This window comes from Poecilia reticulata, chromosome 4, assembly GCF_904066995.2.
Source record: "Poecilia reticulata chromosome 4, P_reticulata-male-v2, whole genome shotgun sequence".
Classification (NCBI taxonomy): Eukaryota; Metazoa; Chordata; class Actinopteri; order Cyprinodontiformes; family Poeciliidae; genus Poecilia; species Poecilia reticulata.
The window spans coordinates 32,817,448-32,841,004 of NC_088833.1; the positions used below are offsets into that span (position 1 = coordinate 32,817,448).

Consider the following 23,557-nt stretch of genomic DNA (forward strand, 5'->3'; position numbering starts at 1 on the left):
GGTTACATATATTTGTATATCAGGAAGTGATATACAAATATATGTATATCACATATATTTGTGATATACATATAATAAATAAACAATAAATAAAAAGACCTCATATAAAACAACGTGCCAGACACCTGCTTGTCGTATAATACCTGAAACTAAATACAGTCATTTAGTTTCAGGTTGGGTCAAGCATTTAGGATCAAAAGAAGCATTAAATGACTGTTGACTTCTTTCTGCTGGGTGAGTAGCTAGTTGTGCTATTTTATTAAGTAATTAGTCTATGATAACATGCTATCACTAACAACAAACTAACCCATGTTATTTCTATCAGCTTGGATCTCCTGGCAAATCATTTATCTAGCTTCTGTAAACCCAAATTCATGCTGCAGTTGTACGTTAATGTTGAGTTACTGTAGGATGCTGGATTCAGGTCCAATGTAGGTCAACCATGATATATAGAAACCCCATGTTCGTGTCCAGACATGAAGCATGTTAGGAATAGTAACAGCTCACGGTGACTGTAGGTGGGTAGGTTATATTTAATTTATTTAGCTCTTTTTTTTTTGCATGAAAGTCCCACTGAAAAATCATATTTTCTGTCCGTGACTCGGCATTGAGCTAGCTGCTAGCAACATTAGCACTCTCGGGACAACCACGGTAGGGCATAAAAATATATCTTACCTTACATATGAATGCTTGTCTTTCTGAGTAACTGTCCAATAAAATATCTGAGAATACAATTTAAACGATGTGATCGTTACCTGTTAGAAACCAGGCGCTGCAAACTCTGGCATTGTTAGTTTTCACACCTTCTGTTTTTAGCTGTAGATTATTGATCCACTTTTCTCAGTAAGTTTTTTTAAATTAACTCCCTTGTGATAAACTACCATCGAAACACAAAAATGATGTTTATCTTTCTCTCTATTAGAACGGTTGGAACAACCGTACAGGACACAGACTGTAGACATTCTGATGCTGGATCAACAGAAATAATGGGCTGCATTCACTTCCTGCCCTCCATGTGCATTGGGTCACGGCGGTACTACGTCATTTGCAACCTAGCAAAATATATATATATATATATGTACATATATATAAATGAAATATTTGACCTTTTTTTTTAATGACGAAAAAATTTTAAGCTCGTCCTCATTTTATAATTCACAACCTTGACTGGTGCACGTGGGCAGGCATTATAGACTTTATGCACAGAGTACATCACAGAGGTAACTAAAATCAATCTTTTTTGATTATCATCTCATGGATACTGAACTAAATGGGTCTTTCTGACCGGGAGCTGACAGCGTGTTGAAGAGTTATGTTGAAGAGCTTTGGAAGCTTTGGAAGCCCATTCCAAACTGTGGTTGAAATAGCACGTTTAATTCCAGACTCCAGTACATACAGAACATAGAAAAATAAAGAGAATGCAATGTTATGCTAATCTGTTTATAATCTAAACAGAGGAGCCAGCAGTTTATCTTTAGGAAATAAATAAAGGTGCAGAAGTTAATTAGACCGTAACATGCATAGTGCACTCTGCAATTAATGCAGTTACGGCTCCACCGCTGCAAAGATTTAAACTATATAACTCACCCACCGTTTTTAACAAACAGAGCTGGAAGATGTTACCCTCCCATGGTCTTAGCGCAAAGTCCCAGAGGATCACAGCAGATGTAACATCTGTCCGATTTGAGGAAGCGAAACCACAGAAAAAAAAATCCTCTTAAATGCGCGTGCCTGGTCAGCACATAGGGCTCGCAGAATTCAATTGATCGGGGTGAACAATGGCGCAGATGGGGACCAGGAGTAATTTGTGAGGCACTGTGCATTCAGATCCCAGCAGCTGATGTGCTCATAATCTAAATGGACTTGTTTAATTTCATTTATAAGTTATTGGGGCCATAGTCAGTGGTTTTTGTCACTGCTGAGAAAAATTTAGAAGGGTTCATCTAATTTATGTGTGATGGGATATGGATTCGTGGTTCAACTAGGGGAATATTAACTGAACCCCATAAAAAATGTGGCTGAATAGCCTATGTCAATCTGATTATAATTTGAGGGGTAAAAATAGAACACACACACAGTGGCACAGTTGGTAGAGCTGTTGCCTTGCAGCAAGAAAATTCTGCGTTCGATTCCCGGCCCCGGTCTTCCTGCATGGAGTTTGCATGTTCTCCCTGTGCATGCGTGGGTTTTCTCCGGGTACTCCGGTTTCCTCCCAAAGTCCAAAAACATCATTGTCACGTTAATTGATCTCTCTAAATTCTCCCTAGGTGTGAGTGTGTGTGTGTGTGTGTGTGTGTGTGGCTGTTTGTCCTGTGTGTCTCTGTGTTGCCCTGCAATAGACTGACGACCTGTCCAGGGTGACCCCGCCTCTCGCCTGGAACGTTAGCTGGAGATGGGCACCAGCAACCCTCCCAACCCCGCTAGGGACAAGGGTGTTAGAAAATGGATGGAAAATAGAACATGAAAGATTTTTTTTTTTTTTTTTACTTTTTTTTATTCTTTGCTGTCTGTCAAAATGACAGACAGCAAAAAGTCTAGTGCAACCTCTGATACATATACAGAGGTCACGCTAGACTTTTTTGTTGTCAAATGACGGACAAAGAAAAAATCTAGCGAGACCCATATATATATATATATATATATATATAAATAAATATATATATAAAAATAAAATTTTTTTTTTTATTTTTTATAATATATATATATATATATATATATATATATATATATATATATATATATATATATATATATATATATATATATATATATAATCAAAAAAGTTACAACGGTGACATTGAGCTGTCAGTGTGGGTCCTTAGGCAAGACCCTTGGAGCTATATAGCCTACCTCATACCATGAGAGACACAAATAAGCACGACATGCCGGCTCAGACGTCGCCCGGTCAAACAAGGTCTGCGTCAGGTGCTGAGGAACCAGAGCACCCTGATGAAAAGTGGGCTACTGGAACAAGACGGAAATGGGCAAGAGGTGAAAACATGGATCTGTTGGAATGCTACTACTCAAGTAATCCTAGTCAGAGGGGCTACATGCAAAGACTGTGGGAGGAATGGTTAGCTCAACATCCCCAGTCAACACTAACTGCCAAACAACTAGTAACTCAGTGTTCCAACATCCGCAAACGGCAACTGCTGTCACAACTTGAGATTGACGAGGTACGACACAAGTGCTACGGCAAGGGGAAGGAGCCAGGATGCCAGGTCAGAAGGGAGTCAACTACAACTCCCCGCCCAGAGACTGGGTATGTAGCCCCAGTAATGAACGAACCATCTGAGCTGAACGAGGCAGCAACTGACCTGAGAGAGAGAATCATGGCCCGAATGAACACCAGACGACCCCGACGCCAATTACAACGGCTGAGTGAAGTACCATCAGAAAGTCTCATTGAAGATGTGAATGCAGCATTGAGAACGATCCCTACCAACACCATAACAGAAACCAATGAGCTGATATACAACTCAGCATCAGTGATCCTTGAGATGCTTGGTTATAAGAGCAACCATGAGACCCAATATCCACCATGGAAAAGACGGTTAGAGGCTAAGATCAAGATAACAAGGAGGGAAGTGAGCCAAGTGTCAGAGCTCCAAAGGGGTGCAATGAAAAGATCAGTACCCAAGAAGTACAGCCAGATGCCCAAACCTGAAGCACTCGAAACTGCCAAACAAAGGCTCCAAGTCTTGACCAGCCGCCTAAAGAGATACACGAGAGAGAATGAAGCCAGGAGGATTAACCGGCTCTTCTCTACCCAACCAGCTAAAGTGTACTCTCAATGGCAGGGTAATAACAACAGAGCAGACCCACCCAGGCTGGAGACTGAACAATACTGGAAAGGCATATGGGAAAGGGAGGCATCCCACAACAGCAATGCACAGTGGCTAACCTCTCTACGAGAGGACCACAGCAACCTCCCTGAACAAGCCCCGGTAACCATCACTGTGGCAGATGTCCAAGACAGAGTCTCGGGTATGAAAAACTGGACAGCACCAGGACCGGACATGATCCATGCCTACTGGCTTAAGAAACTCACTGCCCTCCATGAGCGACTGGCAGCTCAACTGAACCAGCTGCTACAAAATGGGACTCACCCTGAATGGTTAACTGAAGGGCGCACAATCCTGATACAGAAGGAACCCTCGAAGGGTTCAGTCCCATCCAACTATCGGCCAATAACCTGTCTCTCTACAACATGGAAGCTCATGTCAGGCATCATAGCGGCTAAGATAAGCGGGCACATGGATAAATACATGAGCAAGGCACAGAAGGGCATAGGCATAAATAGCAGAGGAGCCAAACACCAACTCCTTGTAGACCACACAGTCGCCCGAGACTGCAAAACCCGACACACTAACCTGTGTACCGCTTGGATTGATTACAAGAAAGCCTATGACTCAATGCCACACACTTGGATCACTGAATGCTTAGAGATGTACAACATCAATAGGACTCTAAGAGCCTTCATTGCAAACTCGATGGGGCTGTGGAAAACCACCCTTGAAGCCAACTGCAAACCACTTGCACAAGTGTCCATCAAATGTGGCATATACCAAGGAGATGCTCTGTCCCCACTGCTGTTCTGCATAGGCCTGAACCCGCTCAGCCAAATCATCAACAAGACTGGCTACGGATACCGACTCAAGAATGGGGCTACGATCAGTCACCTCCTCTACATGGATGACATCAAGCTGTACGCTAAGAGCGAGCGAGACATCGACTCACTGATCCACACCACCAGGTTCTACAGCACTGACATTGGGATGTCATTCGGACTAGAGAAGTGTGGTCGGATGGTTACAAAGAGAGGGAAGGTCGCCCACACAGAAGGGGTCTCAGTCCCAGAAGGAACAAGAGCAGACATAGAGCACAGCTACAAGTACCTGGGAATACCACAAGCAAATGGCAACCTCGATGAGGTCACAAGGAAAGGAGCCACAGCCAAATACCTCCAACGAATAAGGCAAGTCCTGAGAAGCCAGCTCAATGGCAAGAACAAGATCTGTGCAATAAACAGCTATGCCTTACCAGTAATCAGATACCCTGCCGGAATAATTAGCTGGCCAATGGAAGAGATGAAGGGCACGGATGTTAAGACTAGGAAGCTACTAACCATGCATGGAGGGTTCCACCCCAAATCCAGCACCCTGAGACTGTACATGAGCCGTAAGGAAAAAGCTGGACTCAAGGACAGCACAGAGGCACTCAACCTGGCCGCCCAGGAACAGGCCCTAAACACCAGAGCAATAGAGCCTCAGATCTACCACACCAGACAAGACCCAAGGTGAAGGTTGTGCAAGGAGGCCCCTGAGACAGTCCAGCACATAACAGCAGGGTGCAAGATGCTGGCAGGGAAAGCGTACATGGAACGACATAACCAAGTGGTGGGCATAGTGTACAGGAACATCTGTGCAGAATATGGACTGAAAGCACTGAGATCAAAGTGGGGAACACCCCCAAAAGTGGTGGAGAATGACCGAGCTAAGATCCTGTGGGACTTCCAGATCCAGACAGACAAGATGGTAATGGCGAACCAACCGGACATTGTGGTGGTGGATAAAGAACAGAGGAAAGCCATTGTGGTGGATGTAGCAATACCCAGTGACTACAACATCAGGAAAAAGGAGCATGAGAAATTGGAGAAATACCAGGGCCTCAGGGAGGAACTGGAAAAGACCTGGAAGGTGAAGACCACAGTGGTGCCTGTGGTCATCGGGGTTCTCGGGGCAGTCGCCCCCAAACTGGAGCAGTGGCTAAAACAGATTCCAGGAACAACATCAGACATCTCAGTCCAGAAATGTGCAGTTCTAGGCACAGCCAAGATACTGGAGGAACCCTCAAGCTCCCAGGCCTCTGGTAGAGGACCCGAGCTCAGAGGATGAAACAGACCACCCGCGGAGGGTGAGAAGGGATTTTTTTATTTTTTTTATATCGACTCACTGATCCATACCACCAGGATCTATAGTAGTGGTCCCCAACCTTTTTATTACCGCGGACAGGTCAATACTTGGAAATTTTGTTGCGTGAGGGGGGGGGGGGAGTTCGTGAACCGTCAGATAAGGTTTCTACATGTTGGTGTTCCCACTAAATCCTGAATATGCCCTATTTGGGTTGTCTTGGCCCTTTTATCGCAGCCTGTGTGGTTTTCCCTGATTGGGAACGAGAATGAAACCTGCTGAATGTGACAGGTAGCCAATCAGAAAGTGCGGTGACATAAGAACAGAGGGGAATCCCAAACAGTTGACATATCGCGCAACTGAGAGTCCGGTGGATATCGGAGATGATATGTGGAAATGTTTATTATTATATGAAAAGGTCATCATTATATATGTTTATGTTTATTCAGTTAAAAATGTTAACTATGAAAAAACATATTCACCTCCAAATCATAGTGCAGCAAATAGAGCGGCTGCTTCCGCCATCTTTTATCCACCGCCTTTTGTTTTTGTTACGTCTTTTATCTCTTAAAATGACTCCACAAACTATCACTATTGCTTCTACATCGTCATCCGTGTTTGGTTATTCTAAATTCCTGTATGCTATGTTGGGGGGGTGAGCCCATCCCCCTTCCGATGGGCTCACCACCTGTCCGAGGGGCCAAAGGGGTCGGGTGCATTGTGCTATGGGCGGCAGCCAAGGGAGGGGACCCTGGCGGTCTGATCCTCGGCTGCAGAAGCTGGCTCTTGGGACGTGGAACGTCACCTCTCTGTTGGGGAAGGAGCCGGAGCTAGTGTGCGAGGCTGAGAGGTTCCGGCTAGAAATAGTCGGCCTCACCTTGACACATGGCTCTGGTTCTGGAACCAGTCTCCTTGAGAAGGGCTGGAGGTACTTCCACTCTGGAGTTGCCCACGGTGAGAGGCGCCGGGCTGGAGTGGGCATACTTGTTGCCCCCCATTTGTGCACCTGTACGTTGGGGTTCACCCCGGTGAACGAGAGGGTAGCCTCCCTCCGCCTACGGGTGGGGGGACGGGTTCTGACTGTTGTTTGTGCTTACGGGCCAAACGGCAGTTCAGATTACCCACCCTTCTTGGAGTCCTCCTGGGGACTCCCTTGTTCTACTGGGAGACTTCAACGCTCACGTGGGCAATGACAGTGAGACCTGGAGAGGCGTGGTTGGGAGGAACGGCGCCCCCGATCTGAACCCGAGCGGTGTTCTGTTGTTGGACTTCTGTGCTCGTCACGGATTGTCCATCACGAACACCATGTTCAGGCATAAGGGCGTCCATATGTGCACTTGGCACCAGGACGCCCTAGGCCGCAGTTCGATGATTGACTTGGTCATCGTCTCATCGGATTTGCGGCCGTATGTCTTGGACACTCGGGTGAAGAGAGGTGCGGAGCTGTCCACTGATCACTACCTGGTGACGAGTTGGCTCCGGTGGTGGGGGAGGAAGCCGGTCAGACCTGGCAGGCCCAAACGTGTAGTGAGGGTCTGCTGGGAACGTCTGGCGGAGTCCCCTGTGAGACGGAGCTTCAACTCTCATCTCCGGCAGAACTTCGAACACGTTCTGGGGGAGGTGGGGGACATTGAGTCTGAGTGGACCATGTTCCGTACCTCCATTGCCGAGGCGGCCTATCGGGGCTGCGGCTGCAAGGTTGTTGGTGCCTGTCGAAGCGGCAACCCTCGAACCCGTTGGTGGACACCTTCGGTGAGGGATGCTGTCAAGCTGAAGAAGGAGTCCTACCGGGCCTTTTTGGCCTGTGAGACTCCAGAAGCAGCTGATGGGTACCGGCGGGCGAAACGGCATGCAGCTCGGGTTGTCGCTGAGGCAAAAACTCGGGCGTGGGAGGAGTTTGGAGAGGCCATGGAGACAGACTTCCATATGGCTTCGAGGCAATTCTGGTCCACCATCCGGCGTCTCAGGAGAGGGAAGCAGTGCAGCACCAACACTGTTTATAGTGGGGATGGTGCGCTGCTGACCTCAACTCGGGACGTTGTTGGCCGGTGGGCGGAATACTTCGAAGACCTCCTAAATTCCACCAACATGCCTTCTGTTGAGGAAACTGAGCATGGGGACTCTGGGTTGGGCTCTCCCATCACTGGGGACGAGGTCGCCGAGGTGGTCAAAAAGCTCCTCGGTGGCAGGGCCCCGGGGGTGGATGAGATCCGCCCGGAGTTCCTTAAGGCTCTGGATGTTGCGGGGTTGTGTTGGCTTACGCGACTCTGCAATATTGCATGGACATCGGGGGCAGTTCCCCTGGACTGGCAGACTGGGGTGGTGGTCCCCCTGTTTAAAAAGGGGGACCGGAAGGTGTGCTCCAATTACAGGGGGATCACACTCTTAAGCCTCCCTGGTAAGGTCTATTCAGGGGTCCTGGAGAGGAGGGTCCGTTGGATAGTCGAACCTCGGATTCAGGAAGAGCAGTGTGGTTTTCGTCCTGGTCGTGGAACACTGGACCAGCTCTACACCCTCAGCAGGGTCCTGGAGGGTGCATGGCAGTTCGCCCAACCAGTCTACATGTGTTTTGTGGACTTGGAGAAGGCGTTCGACCGTGTCCCTCGTGGGGCCCTGTGGGAGGAACTCCGGGAGTATGGGGTACCGGGCCCTTTGATACGGGCTGTCAGGTCCCTGTATGACCGGTGTCAGAGTCTGGGCCGCATTGCCGGCAGTAAGTTGGGCTCGTTTCCGGTGAGAGTTGGACTCCGCCAAGGCTGCCCTTTGTCACCGATTCTGTTCATTACTTTTATGGACAGAATTTCTAGGCGCAGCCGAGGTGTTGAGGGGATCCGTTTTGGTGGCCTTAGGATCGCATCTCTGCTTTTTGCGGATGATGTGGTCCTGTTGGCTTCATCGGAACGGGATCTGCAGTTCTCGCTGGAGCGGTTCGCAGCCGAGTGTGAAGCGGCCGGGATGAGGCTCAGTGCCTCCAAATCCGAGGCCATGGTCTTGAGCCGGAAAAGGGTAGAGTGCCTTCTCCGGGTCAGGGGGGTCGTCCTGCCTCAAGTGGAGGAGTTTAAGTATCTGGGGATCTTGTTCATGAATGAGGGAAGAAGGGAGCGGGAGATCGACAGGCGGATTGGGGCACCGTCTACTGTGAAGCGGGCGCTGTACCGGTCCGTCGTGGTGAAGAGAGAGAGCTGAGCCAAAAAGCGAAGCTCTCGATTTACCGGTCGATCTACGTTCCCATCCTCATCTATGGTCATGAGCTTTGGGTCATGACCGAAAGAACGAGATCACGGGTACAAGCGGCTGAAATGGGTTTCCTCCGCAGGGTGGCTGGGCTCTCCCTTAGAGATAGGGTGAGAAGCTCGGTCATCCGGGAGGGACTCAGAGTAGAGCCGCTGCTCCTCCACGTCGAGAGGAGCCAGTTGAGGTGGCTCGGGCATCTGGTAAGAATGCCTCCTGGACGCCTCCCTGGTGAGGTGTTCCGGGCATGTCCCACCGGGAGGAGGCCTCGGGGAAGACCCAGGACACGCTGGAGGGATTACGTCTCTCGGCTGGCCTGGGAACGCCTTGGGATTCCCCCGGAGGAGCTGGAAGAAGTGGCTGGGGAGAGGGAAGTCTGGGCCTCCCTTCTGAAGCTGCTGCCCCCGCGACCCGACCTCGGGTAAGCGGAAGAAAATGGATGGATGGATGGATGTTGGGGGGTTTACTGGATTATCCTTTGGAATCGCGATGTTCGTGACTGGAATCGGTTCGTGTTGCTCCTGCCTTGGACACACAAACCGATCGAACCTGTTGTACTTTTATCAGCTCTGTGGTAATAGAGGTTTGGAGAATTGGCCGACATTCTTAAATCTTTCAAGTCAAGAGCTTGTGACTTAAGACTCACAAGCTCTACTCATCTCCTCTCACCCACTGCCCAAACGCTCTCTGACTCTGGTCGCCATGGTAACGTTTACATATCCCTTCAAAATAAGATACAGATGCATCACAAAAACGAACATTTTACTTTCGTGAACGTTTTAACTCACGATAACGACTAACGGAAGATGCATTTAGTTCAGTGTCCATGAGATGATATAAAAAAAAAAGTTATAAAAAAGTCTATAATGTCTACCCATGTGCACCAGTCAAGGGTGTGAATTATAACCTGTCAAAATGACAGACAGGCTTTGAATTTTTCCATTGTTTAAAATGAAAAAAAAATCAAATATTCCGTTAACGCGACTATGTTGCTGTCTTTACATACCTTAACAGCCCACAGCAATTCACAAGACAAAGCGGCTGTGCTGCTCAAAGAGGGGCTGCAGGTATCCTTCTGGAATCAGACAAACACATGTCAACAGACTTTGCATATATTGTAAATAGTCTTTGTTGTTAATGCACAAATACACATTCAGATTTTACAACAACAAAAAATACTACTCATTTCCACATTCCTTGGTATGCAATTTTCATTTATTTTTATGTGTAAACGAACTAACAAACATGAGGGCAACAGACAATCCCATTGTTCACCATTATGATTTATAAACACTTTACTGTTTAGATGCCTTCTCCTGGGCTGCCTGGACATCCTAACAGGCTGTATAGGGAAGTCCACTTAGCCTCAAGATTGGTTATACCAATACACTAGAGGTCTATGTGGGGCAAACAAGTAATAATCCTCCAGGCAGGGGCTCGGTATAGAGGGGAAAAGTGATGACGATTCTAGGGGTCCTGACCAGCAGGGGGCCCTCCACAATTTAATTATTTATATTTTGTTCATAGACATAAAATAAAAAAATGCGGGGTACAGTCAAATACAAAATGAATCATATTGTATTTTCAAAGATTGTTTTTAGCAGTAAAAATTTAATGTTGCCCTTCCCAGATCAAAAAACACACATCCGTTTTGCCCTGAACCCTCTATCTGTAAAATGGTTCGTTCCTGCTTGGAGCGCTTAACAGTGACGTATGGAGCTACTGTTAGTAGAAGCTGCAGCTGAATGCAACTGTGACTGTGGCTGTTACTATGCTGCTAAGAAAAGTTATAACATCAGGTTTTCAAAAACAAAATGGAGAGCGGAAGAGAGAGAAAAAGGCAAGAGTGTTAATTTATAACCCAGTTTTTCTCCATGAGAGGTGAGTAGACTGTGAGATTATCAACCATTTAGCATAGTTTAGCGCAGCTACAAACTACCGTTTGCCTCCACTCCACTAGCATTTAATGAATTAAGGGAAAAAATTACCAACATATTCATATGTTTAACTTTTCCCTTGTACCTTTTACCACTTAAAACTAAGATGAGTCAGTCAGTCAGCAGCTCTAACCCACGTCCCTCCTGACCTGTTCTCTACTGAGTGAAATTAAAGCTGCAGTATGTCACTTTTATATAAATTTTTTTTTTTCCACATATTTGTTAAAACCGTCATTATGTTGTGACAGTATGGTATGACAGGTAATCTGTGAAAAATCTATTTCCTCTGCTTTCTCCCAGTGCTAGAGACAACCAGTCAGAGGCAGGAGAGTTTTAGTGCTGTCAATCACAATCTCATGTGGTGCTGCTCATCTTTCCTCCTCCTCGATTTGTGCTGTGCTGCAGCTAGCATAGCACAGAGTTGTGCAGATTCAAACTGTGAATGCTCAGTTTAGTTAGCATAGCTACCAATGACGGCAGATTAACGGTTTCTTGTAATGATAAGTTGTTTCTCCACTATTAGCACATTTAGCAGTGAGTGAATGAGGCTAATTGACAGTGCTAAGAGCGTCCTACTAGTTCTGATTGGTTGTTTTGGTCAGAACGGTGCATTACTTTAACCAGTAATAGTAATTCAGGAAGGAGATGGAGGAGATTGATTGTTTTCAGATTATCTGTCTCATAACAAACTGCTACAACAGCTTTAACAAATATGCACAAAACATATTTTTTATTAAAGTTATGTACTGCAGTTTGAATAACATGCAACTACATAGCATTTTTAGAAGTCTGGATCGATTAATGTGTATTATTCACGTTGCTTTTGACTGTTGCTCATGGGGAGACATTTCAGTATCTAAAACTAATAGAAAAAATGTAAGTAACCTACTTGCATCCTGGATGTGGACTGTTGGATGTTAAATTCATGAGAAGTAAATATTGTGCTAATTATCAGCATTGAACCAAAAAAGCAAGGCAGATGCAGCCTTTAAAATTGTGATGCTTTTTATTGGTCAAATAGACTCAAAAAATTGTAACAGCAGCTGAACAGGGGGCCCAATCTAATCTTTTGTCAGGGGGCCCAAGATTCCTGGCAGTGCCCCTGCCTCCAGCCAAGGCAGACTCATACCTCCCTGAACCGCAGGCAGCTACAAGGACCTCGACTGGGAATGTTTCAAAAATGCATCACTGTCTTAGGAGAACATTTATATTTATTGTTCAGATTCTACTGCCGAGGTCAAGAGGAAGCAGGCGCCACCTGTCCAGATCCTCATATACAGCTCTGGAAAAACTTAAGAGACCACTTCACTGAGCTCCATTGAAAACCTCATGCTTATTCCACCAAATATTGATTTCTGAAATCTTAATGGTTTAAAATATTAGTATTACTGTTTATAAATTAATATGAACTTGTTTTGTTTGCATTATTTGAGGTCTGAAAGCACTGCATCTTTTTTATTATTTTGACCATTTCTCATTTTCTGCAAATGAATGCAAAATTTTTTGCTTGGAATTTTGGAGTCATGTCAGAAATTCACTGAATAAAAGGACAATGTTCGTTTTAAAACATAATACTATAAAAAGTAAAATCAGAGAAACTGGTAAGTTTAAGTGATCTCTTCATTTTCTCCAGCCATATTTTTCTATTTGTAATTTATAGAGCCCTCTAGAGGACATGGGGAATTTTGTTTTTCTTTTGCGTTTGTTCACAAAACTTTTGTGCTGCTACCTCGCAATAGGTTTTGCATTCTCTCACAATAATGTACTAATCAGTTCATGCGGCATAATTGAATACTATAACCTTTTCTTACAGTGCCCATAGTACTTTCTGCTATTATATAAGGTTTTTGTAAGGTTTTTCTGTGTATCTTAAAATCTCATTGTGAACTACCTGAAGTTTTATATCTTTTACTGTAGGATAGAAATGCACCACAAACCTACGATATAAACAAAAACTTTCCATACGTAGGAAAGAAAGAAAAAAATACATCCAAACTATTTGGACTTTTTCTGAGTTATTATCACAGGATATTAAAGTCATCTTACAGTTTTGATTGTTTCTTCTTTGTGTTGGTCGTCTGAATGGGAAAGCGATGTTTTCATGTGTAGTTCCATCTCAGCCTTACACAAACAGACATAAATCTGCAGCGAGTAAATTGCTGCAGTAAATTTTCAATCAGTTTCTTGCACCAAAGGTTTAGGAATAAACACGTTTTCACTAAGGTTCTTTATACGTGTATATTTGAAATTTTAAATTGACATTTGTGACCGTATACAAAGTAGACCAGCAAATATTGCAGTAAGCATATTGTGAGGGAACGCAAAAGAAACATTTTTCCCCATGTTGCTTAGAGGGCTCTGTAGTAACTAATCCCATATAAATGAGCAAGATTTGCTAATAAAACACCCAAACACCCCATTTGTGATTGATGCCAATTGAATTGATAACTAACTATTCATTAATTGTTTTGAAGGACAAAAAAGGTCCGAATTTTAGTTTTTGTAGGTTTGCAGGATGTCCGTAAGCGAAGGAATACCAGATATAGGATTTTTTATTGTTACCAATACATCATCCTCATATAAGTATATTTTATTTTCCACATACCCCATTATCACCGCCCCCCCGCCCAAACCATTCTCGTCTCCAATAACCTGAGAAAGTGGCTCAATAAAAAGATTAAAGTAGTAGGCTTCAAGAGCAGCCCTGCCTACATTCTCATTTAAATGTAATATGCCTCAAAAGGCTTCCATTAATTAGGCCCGAGCAGCAAAGCATTGCGAAGGCTTATTGCAATCGCACTGTTTCTTCTTATTATTAGACCCGAGCAGCGAAGGGAAGGTCTGTTGTAACCACGCAGTTTAATGGGCCTGAGCAGCGTAAGCATTGTAAAGGCCTATTGTAATCATTTTGTGTCTTATTCATATTGCAATTTGAGACCTTAACATATTCAAAAACTCACCAAACTTGTCGCTTGTCGACCTTCAAATTTTCTATTTTAAGGTTGTTGCAAAAATCGCAACATAAACTACTCCCTCTGGCAACTTTCAAAATACCCTTTGCATTGACCTTACTTTATCGTAAAGACATGAAACTTGGCACAGTTGTACAACATCCTAAGACTTACAGAAAAGTCTTCTACAGTCATGGTCTATACCAAACAGGAAGTCGACCATTTTGGATTGAAGTTCCGATTTTGACCCCATTTTGGCCGCTTACAATCTCCGCATCAAGCTCTTTCTAGGGATTTTGATCGACCAGGTTCAAACTTGGTCAGTTTGTTCATAAGACATAGCCAGATCAAAAATATGAAATCAGCGAGTGCATGCTGAAGGGGCATGACCAGCCCTCAAAGTTTGACATCTTGCCATGCAAGACAAAACTGTTATCTCTACTACACAAAAATTCACTGAGACACCAAACTTTCAGTGATTGATCAGCATTGGGTTCTCTACAATACCTAATGATCAAATGATGGCATCATTTAAGCCACGCCCACTGAGTGGTCTCTATCTTCCCCCCTTCACCTAATCAACGTGAAACTATGTCCAGAAAGAAGACAAGCTGGTGTATCTTGGTTTCCACCACTGACCGGTTTCAGTGTAAAAGGTGAGTGTGACGGCGTGATGATGCTGTTTGGCTCTAAAGATTTCAACCTAGCTGCAACAAACTCACTGGGATCGATCCTTATCTGCTCCCCAACAGGAATCTACAACAATGTCTGGTGGGGATGACCTAATTCCTTTGCAGTGCCAACATTAGAGGAATAAGAAAACTAATCAACCCCAAGCCATGCTTTAACACATGATTTTGAAACTTGGTACACATGTGTATCTTGTCAAGAACTACAAAAATGTCTCTTGGAGACATGGTCCAAACCAATCAGGAAGTCAGCCATTTTGGATCAAAGCAACCATTTTGTGTTTTTTATAGATGTTGTATCTGATTGAACTCCTCCTACAGGTTTTGAGAAACAGACACCACACATGAAACATCAAGGTGCAATAACAACCACACACAAGGTTAGAGATGAATCAGACTTTTTATGTCTCATTACATACCAGCCCTCATCACATTCACATGGTGCATTGGTGACATCACCTTAGCTCCTCCCATTTTAAACAGGAAGTTACCAGTTCTTTTCTGTGGTTGTCTTAATTTTATTTTTTATTTGTATGGGTTCAAACCTGTGCCAAGTGACATAAAATAACATGATGATGAATCCTATGAACATTGGCTGGTGGCTGAACCATGTGGGCCTAAACCATAGGCAACCTAGATCACACACGCATCATCCGATTTGCACCAAACTGACCTTGGTTAAGATTTAAAGTAGCGGTTCTCAACATGGGCGGTACCGCCCCCCAGGGGGCGTTCAGAGGACGGCAGGGGGCACTGTCAGAAATTTTTACAAAAGGGAGGCACTGAGATGTCTTTGGGGGGCGTTTGGTCGAAGGTAAACTTTACACCCTAAATCCACAACAATACCAGTTTAGACTGAAAACCCATTTAAATAAATAAAGAAATCCCTCCATGGGTGATACCACAATAGAGAGCCTTCATTTTATAGCGTTAACACGATGCTGTAAGTGGTCCGGTATGAAACGGGGGTGATAGAACAACACAGCACTTTTAAATTTCAATAATCAGAATGCCAAAATATTTTCCGTTGTTTAAAAAGGTTTATGTCGGTCTGCCTTTTCCCCATTGATACGTTTCCCGCCCTGCACCTTAGGGGCTTAAAAAAAAAAAAAAAATGAGGCGCACATTGCGCAAAACTCTGAAGCAGGAGACGCGGGATATAAAACGGAGCGACGAACTAGATGTGAATTATGGCATAAAAACAGAGAATCCGACACTGAACAATGAAAAAAATCAACACATGATGTGAAACCATTAGGCGGCGCAGCAGGTGATGAGTGAAGATTACTGATGGTTAATAAACGATAAAATAAATCTAGCAACAGTAAAGAAACTAAAGTGGACATAGCAATAAACCAGGAGAGGATAATATTAATCAAAGGAAACTAAACGGAAATGAATGAAGAACAAAATGCAAGAATAAACTAAGAAACTAAAATAAATACAGAGGAATAAACTGGTATGGCAAGACCTTTAGAGCAATAATTAATACAGAGGACTGTATGGCAAGAATAAACAGACACTATTTACAGATAAAAGGTAAAATAATATTGTTGAAGTGTCATGGGTTTGTTGAGACCATATCTAGTACTGAGAATAAATATATCTTACAGACCATAACAGTAAAGAACTGATCACTTATTTATGTTTTTAATTAGATTTGATATATTAATTTCTTCAATATTATTTTTCATGTCAGTGTTAATGTCATGAGGCTGATGACTCCATGACACTTTCAATTTGACTCATTAGGATTTGATTAAGAACCAGGTTTGTTCTTTGTGATTTCTGTCCAGTAAAACTATTAATCTATAAATCAATAGACAGGTCTATATAAAGATATAATCCATGTTTCTGTCTCATATTTGTTTGGCATTAAAAGGACCTGGAACTTTTGTTTTTCCACTGAAAGCTCTGGTTTGCACAATAAATGCCATGTGGGTGAAGTTTTATGGATGATGCTCTGATGTCCCATTCTCCTGAATGCAGCACAGAGCTGCACCACCAGAAACTGACAAACACTGAAGAGAAGAAGAGTTATGATTAATGTAGTTACAGTTCTGTCCATGTTTTAATGTTGCAGAGCTCAGTCGTTTTGCAATGTTTAAAGTTTAAACTGACATGTTGAACATCTTTTATCTGCTCCTTTTGTGCAAGATTTACAGCACAGAACAAGAATATTTTTTCCACTCTGATTGGCTGCTGTTACCAATTTTAACTTGAATGTTTATTGCATTTTTCATAGACGCCTGTGAAAATAATTTCTATTCCCATGACTTTTTTGTTCTCTGGGAAATTATTTTTGATGATAAATACAGAAACAATTATAAAAATCAAAACATCTACAATAGTGATGGTAATATTAATGATAAAATAATATTCAGTGCAAAGTAGCCTACAAATCCTTGGTGGGGGGCGGAGAGGGACCTGGATAAAGGCTGGGGGGCGCTGGGCTGAAAAAGGTTGAGAAACACTGCACTAAAGACACCGATAGTATTATATTGGAATTTTTCTCAAGCTTGGCTCCTACATTATTCCAATAGTTGTATCTAATTGCTACATCATCCCATCTGCTCCAGAACTTTTTTTTACATCATCAAGGACCATTGCTGCACATATTGGTGTGGTAGATTTATGACATCAGTAAAGACCCGCCCATTCAGAAAAGATGGTGATGACAATATTGATAATATGGTGACTTGTAATGCTTCAACCTGTATGTTACATAAGATTGAAACTCAGGGTTTCCTCCGTGTACTAAAAGCTTGGCGGCCTGCCATGCTTTATTAGTTCCCCCCGCCAGGCTTAGCGTTGCTTGTTTTTTTTTCCGGAAAATAATAATAATAATAAATACTTTTTTTTTCTTTTTTCTTTAAAAACCGTATCGTAAGCATCTCTGTTGCTCTGAGCATTTCACTGGCGGAGCAGATTTATTCCAAATCTCTGCTTGATCTCTGAAGTTTACCACAGCACGGATCGTGCGCGCCTCCTTTCACTCAAACTGGACACAGGCTGACTTGTATGGATATTTACATCAACCCCATCTGAGGAATTATGATTCTTTGGAAACTCTACATCAAGGGTAAGCGTTTAAAATTCACCGCATTAGCTCTGGTTGCGCAGCTCAATGTGAACTGCAGGAATAACTTGTAGTTGCGCTTTCAGAGGTGCGCGTTGAGGGAGCGGTGAGAATGATTTATCTTTGTAAACAAAGAATTATGTCCAGCGTTTACATCTCAACACGCTGCCCAGCGTGTGGTGAAGTAAGTTTCTCTAAGTTCCTGTTGACTGCTGGGAGAATACATTACCTGCTTAAAAGGGGCTTACCCCAGGGCACCACTTCAGCAAGAACCCATAACTGTGACAATATTTACATTTCAAGCTTACAAAGTTAGGCATAGTGATTAATCATGATTAATCACAGTGCATGGGGTGGTTAATCTGATTAAATTTTGTAATTAATTGACTACATTAGTTTTAAGACAATAATTGGTTGTGCTGACACATCTTGAGCTTTAATAAATAACTTTTTATTAGTGAACTAAAACAGGGTTGTTTCTGTAGATGTTACCCTGTCTTTTCATGAAGAGGTGGGTTGATGTGTCAGGTATTTTTTCTCATTTATTTCCTTTTAAACCTTGTGGAAGACCATTACATTTCTTAACATCTAAAACTTCCAATCCAAACAAGGCTGAAGGCTCAGTCATAACAAAAGAATAAAAAATAATGTGCTATAAAGATAATTTCACTCACAAACTGTGGAGGAGGGAGTGTTTGGTTGATGCTAGAAACACTGACTTCCTGACCACTCTGCGCACAGGCCACCAGACGGAGAGCAACATAAAATCCCTGAATTAGAAAAAAATAGTATCAGACACAACCTAAAAATGATATTGCCAAAAGAAAAACAAATTGCACATTTCTTACTAAAATGTGTATTTGAATAAGAAATACATGTTAGATAGAGTTGGGAAAAAAAGATGAACATTTATTTTTGCTTTATACCACTTCATATTTTCATATTAAGATGTTTGATAGTAATTTATCTTTATTAATGAAAAAAATAAATATACTTCCTCACCTGTTTGTCCAAATAGCCTTTTCCCTCAGGATCAGCCAAATCCCAAATCTGTAAGACAAAACATATAAAATAAAATAAGAAATTAACTGAATTGGTTATTACTTCACTGCCTCTCTGTCCTGAGGGGGAGGTGGAAAAGTGTCCTCTTTACCACACCCCTTGCGACATTTTATATGTGTATATATGACTTAGGACTCTTTGACCACAATGTCATTTCCATGGCGTCAACATCATTATGCAGTCTATGCAAGCCTAAGCTTAATATCGGTTTTAGAAATCTAAACAAAATCAACACAGAACTTTGAGCATTGGACGTTCATCACCAGATGAAGCTGTATATTACTACAACAACCATCTGCTTAGCCTCCAAGACAATCATGCTCCTGTAAAAACCAGAACAGTCACCTTCACCCGCTCAGCACCCTGGTTCACAGATGAGCTTCGGAAGATGAAGGCAGTATGGCAGGTTCTTGAATGGCATTGCATACTCTCTGGCCTTACTGTCCACAAACTAATCTACCGGGAACACAATCCTTACTCAAAGTACCTTAGACAGGTAAAGTTACAATTTTATTTCAATAACATGAGAAATTGTAAAGAACCTGTCGTCACTTTATTTAGATTGAATAACATTAACTGTGAACACCTTCATTCACGACATGCTGTGATCTTCCTGGGGGTGCAGACAGTCTCGTTGATGAGGAGGGTAGTCTTCTAAGATTGAGAAAATCTTGCATATTACCCAAACAATATTTGTCAGTTCAATAAATGGCGATGGGCGATGCATTCGAGCATATGACGCTTTGTGACTTTTGAACTTTTACTTTTGGGACGTCTAACAACCAGCTGAAGCACTAATGAGTAGCTCCGCAAAAAACCTCTCAATGTTCTGCAGTGGTTTAGCTAGTCTCCAGACCTGAACCCAATAAACAATCTTTGGAGGGAGCTGAAAATCCATATTGCCCAGTGATAGCCCCAAAATCAGAAGGATGTGGAGAAGATCTGATTGGAGGAGTCGTTCAAAATCCTTGCTGCCTTGTGTGCAAAGTTGGTCAAGAACTAAAAGAAATGCCTGATATCTGCAATTGCAACAAATATTTGTGTTCCAAATATAAGTTGGTTTTCTGCTGTCATGAAATAAAATGCAATTATGTAATTTTAAAAATGACACAATGTGATTTTCTGGATTTTTGTTTTAGATTCTGTCACTCACAGTTGAAGTGATAAAAAATATAGAATTCTAAGAACATTTGCAAAATCAGCTGTATGTCAAATATTTATTCTCCCAACTGTATGTAAAATGCACTCCTATATTTTTGTATACAACAACCTACACCAGCAGTGTACGGGCAGCAGCTGAAACTCCGAGGCACAGCATACAGTGACAGAACATACAGAACTCTTCGGACATAAAACTGTTCTGGGAGGGAGTCCGGTAAGCTGCTCTGTCTCAGCAGATTCAGCTTTACGTGTCTGATGTTTGTTAAAGGCTCTTATGAATATGTGTTCATTTCACTGCTGTGCTTCTGATGTTTGTTCCCCTTAACTGCTGCTACAGCATAACAAGGCTTACCTTCCCCAATGTACTGTCAGGTAGTCCAGACTTTTTGAGAAAAAGCGCTGCTTCTGTTGGTCCTACTTTGCCAGTGTTTTCAGGATCCACCTTAAAAAATATCCACAGAAATTTTAGTCAGTCATGTAATGGTGCATTCACACCAAACACGTTTTGCGCGTCTGGTTTACAGTGAAAGCCTATGTGGAGGCATGTTGAGGGATAATGGCCCATTTCTAGAATCTAGCGCGACTTGACTTGAAGCATTTTGAGCGTTTGACATGTCAAGTTCGTCCAACAAATGGGTGATTTTGACGCATCTGATGCGTCTCCACATAGACTTTGAACCAGATGCGCCTGACGCATGAAACGCTAAGTGTAGAGCAAAATGTCAAGTGTCTGCATCAAAGTGCAGACGCTTAAAGGATCAGCTGCGTTTTTGACACGCATAACCTATTTGTTGTGAACACACCATAAGCTATGTTCTTTTATTTCTCAGAAGTAGTAAAAAGGTTAGATAGTCACATTAGAGAGGTCATCATCTTACCTGTCTGTAGAAGTTCTCATAAACAGGATTCCCGCTCACCACCTATAGCAAGATGTTTTGACAATTAATAACATTTATGATGTTAAAGCTGAATAGGCTAATACTATGCATACATACACACACGCAGACATACAGACACATATATATATATATATATATATATATATATATATATATATATATATATATATATATATATATTAGCAATTCAAACAGTTAATAAAATTATGGTTGTTGATTAATGGTTTATTAGATTAAAATTAATTTGAATCGATTAATAATGTCCACTTAGACCTTTTTTAGTGTTGCAGTTTGGCCACGGAGCCAGTTTATAGAGAAACTAAGATGGTGGAGGGACCCCAGAATGGAAAGGAAAAAAGTTCCAAACGGTGTGAGATGCAAAATGGGATGCATTTTGACTGGGGGTGCGTCAATTGCAGTTTTCTAGCCGATCGCCGATTACCAATCTTTTAAAAAGCTTAACGTGCCAATTCTGATTTTAACCGCTACCAATTTTTTTGGTCTGAAATGTTAACCAAATGTTTTGGTCAGGAAATTTATTGAGTTGACAACAGTGGGGTAACTATTGTTAATTTTAAGCGTGCAGACATAACTTGGTGTGCCGGTATGTCAGTTAAACCTTTCTCACCGGAGAGAAAAAGAGGACAGTGGTTGATTCTTAGACCTTTGCCAAGCTAGATAAGATCTGCTTCACAGATCTCCCAAAATTAAGGAAATTGGCACTGATAAATTGGCTGGTCGATAAATCGGTGCACTTCTAATTTTGACGTATGAACACTCAACAAGTTTCTTGTTATCACTTTAATAACGTTCATGCAGTCAAGAGGCATGACAGACCAGAGTCGACTTCTCTACCAAAACTTACTGATGTGCTACACAGGTGAGGATGTAATGACAGAAAAGCGGAAAGCATTTGGCAGAAAAATTGCAACATGACAGAAAAGAAACATGATGCTAAACAAGGTTGATTTTGAGGGCTGTTGTCACTTAATGTACTTCATGGAGGGAAGTACATTAAGTACATTCCTACAAAAGCAGACAATATTTCTGTGTGAATATCTCTGTTCATAAAGAATTAAGTGTGTCACATATTCTATTTCTTTCATCTTTTCTTTTTCAATTTAGCAACATAAGAGGTTCCTGTTTTGTTAAATTTTATAAATTAAGTTTAATAATGTAAGAAAACCATGTTATAAAAAAATAGCTCTTTATGTTAAGGAAAGATGGTTGCCCTTCTTGATGCAAAAGAAAATGTACGTTTTTAAGAAAAAGGCTAATCCATTAATCATTAAGTCGATCATAAGATCAATCAACATATGTACTGGTATATATAAAATAATTTTACGTGCAATTTTCAGTAGCTGGCGTCACTAATCATTGCAGCTTAGGAATCAAAGACTTTTTGTCATCTTTGGCATCACTTACAGGCGTTATTTACTCATCATTTGGAGGACATACGGTTTATGCTAATTTACTGTAATAGTATCACAAGTGCAAACTCAATTCAAAATAACTTGACTTGGACATTCTTAATTTAGTATTCAAACTACATTATTTGGTTCAGATATGATGTCCATGTACATGGATTATGTGTCTATATTCCACATTTTTCTTTTCACACGTTTGTTTCTTTGTTTATATAGGCAGAAAGTGCAGCTGCAACGCAACTATTCACACTATCAAGATGATACAATAGTTCAATCCTACCACTGTTAATACATATTTTTAAGCTGCGTCAGCATAATAGATATGAAGCGAAGCATCATGTACAGCACAGATTCAACTCTCATCAGTATCACATTTAACCCTTCCTGGTATGTTACGCCATCCTTTTAACCAACCTAGCATCTGAGCAACGCTAGCTTTAGGAGTCAGCAGTACAACTGTGTTAGCCCTTAAGCTTGGGACAGGATTGGTGTCTATGGTGACACTTTTTCTTACATGAGCAGCTATCATCTTTTTTGAAAAACACTATGTTGTATATACATGAACAGTAGAACCTACTGGATGCTAATTAATCCGCCAACAAACGCTCAAGGAACAGGCCTAGTTCCACTATCTATCTGCATTATAAGAAAGCCGCGTCGTATTTTCTGTAAACTCCACTTATGCTAATATTTATTGATGGACGACACCGTCTGACTCTACCGCTATGTAGTGCTTTCTGTTGAGGCAGATGATCGGGGGAATTGCAGCGTCGTTACCTGGGTGAGAGATGCGAGAGTTGCCATCTTCCCTGCTACTTCTGTGACATCGCCCAGCGACACGCCTCCTGCTGGAACCAGTCTGCTTTCTTTCATCATCATTAAAATCCCTGAGTAGAGCATTAAATCCAGAATGTTCTGACTATCTGTACTACTTCGTCAGATTTTCCTATCGTATCATTTATCTGTCGGTGCTAAATGTCTAAAACTTCGGTCATATTTTCAAAATGAAAACTAGAGCGGGTTGTGTTGTTAATTATTATCATCGGATAACATTCTTTGAGTTACGAGACCGAAACTTTTATGCTTAGCATATCATTGGAACAATTTATATACACGACAAAAACAGAAAAATATCACCTCCTTCATCAGAATATCCTATCTGTTTAAAATGAAAAGCTACCGTAGTTCTATGCACTATAATTTATATTA

General features: G+C 42.2%; 1 protein-coding gene across 13 annotated transcripts in view; it reads right to left on the reverse strand.

The window, feature by feature from the left end:
• Positions 1-23,239, reverse strand: part of LOC103464192 (epidermal growth factor receptor substrate 15-like 1) — a 202,366-nt gene extending 179,127 nt beyond the window's left edge. For 11 of the 13 annotated variants that reach the window (XR_533610.3, XR_533611.2, XM_081606681.1 and 8 more), the window contains exons 1-6: positions 23,126-23,239; positions 20,901-20,942; positions 20,375-20,464; positions 18,802-18,849; positions 18,474-18,569; positions 10,150-10,218 (exon numbers count right to left, since the gene is read on the reverse strand). Coding sequence is in view for 11 of the 13 variants with exons in the window: in XM_081606681.1 (XP_081462807.1) it covers positions 10,150-10,218; positions 18,474-18,569; positions 18,802-18,849; positions 20,375-20,464; positions 20,901-20,942; positions 23,126-23,227 (447 nt within the window). In the remaining 2 variants the exon portion in view is untranslated. The remainder of the gene's footprint in view (positions 1-10,149; positions 10,219-18,473; positions 18,570-18,801; positions 18,850-20,374; positions 20,465-20,900; positions 20,943-23,125) is intronic. The other 2 variants (XM_081606682.1, XM_008408134.3) reach the window with 1 other exon arrangement.
• Positions 23,240-23,557: the final 318 nt, after the last annotated feature.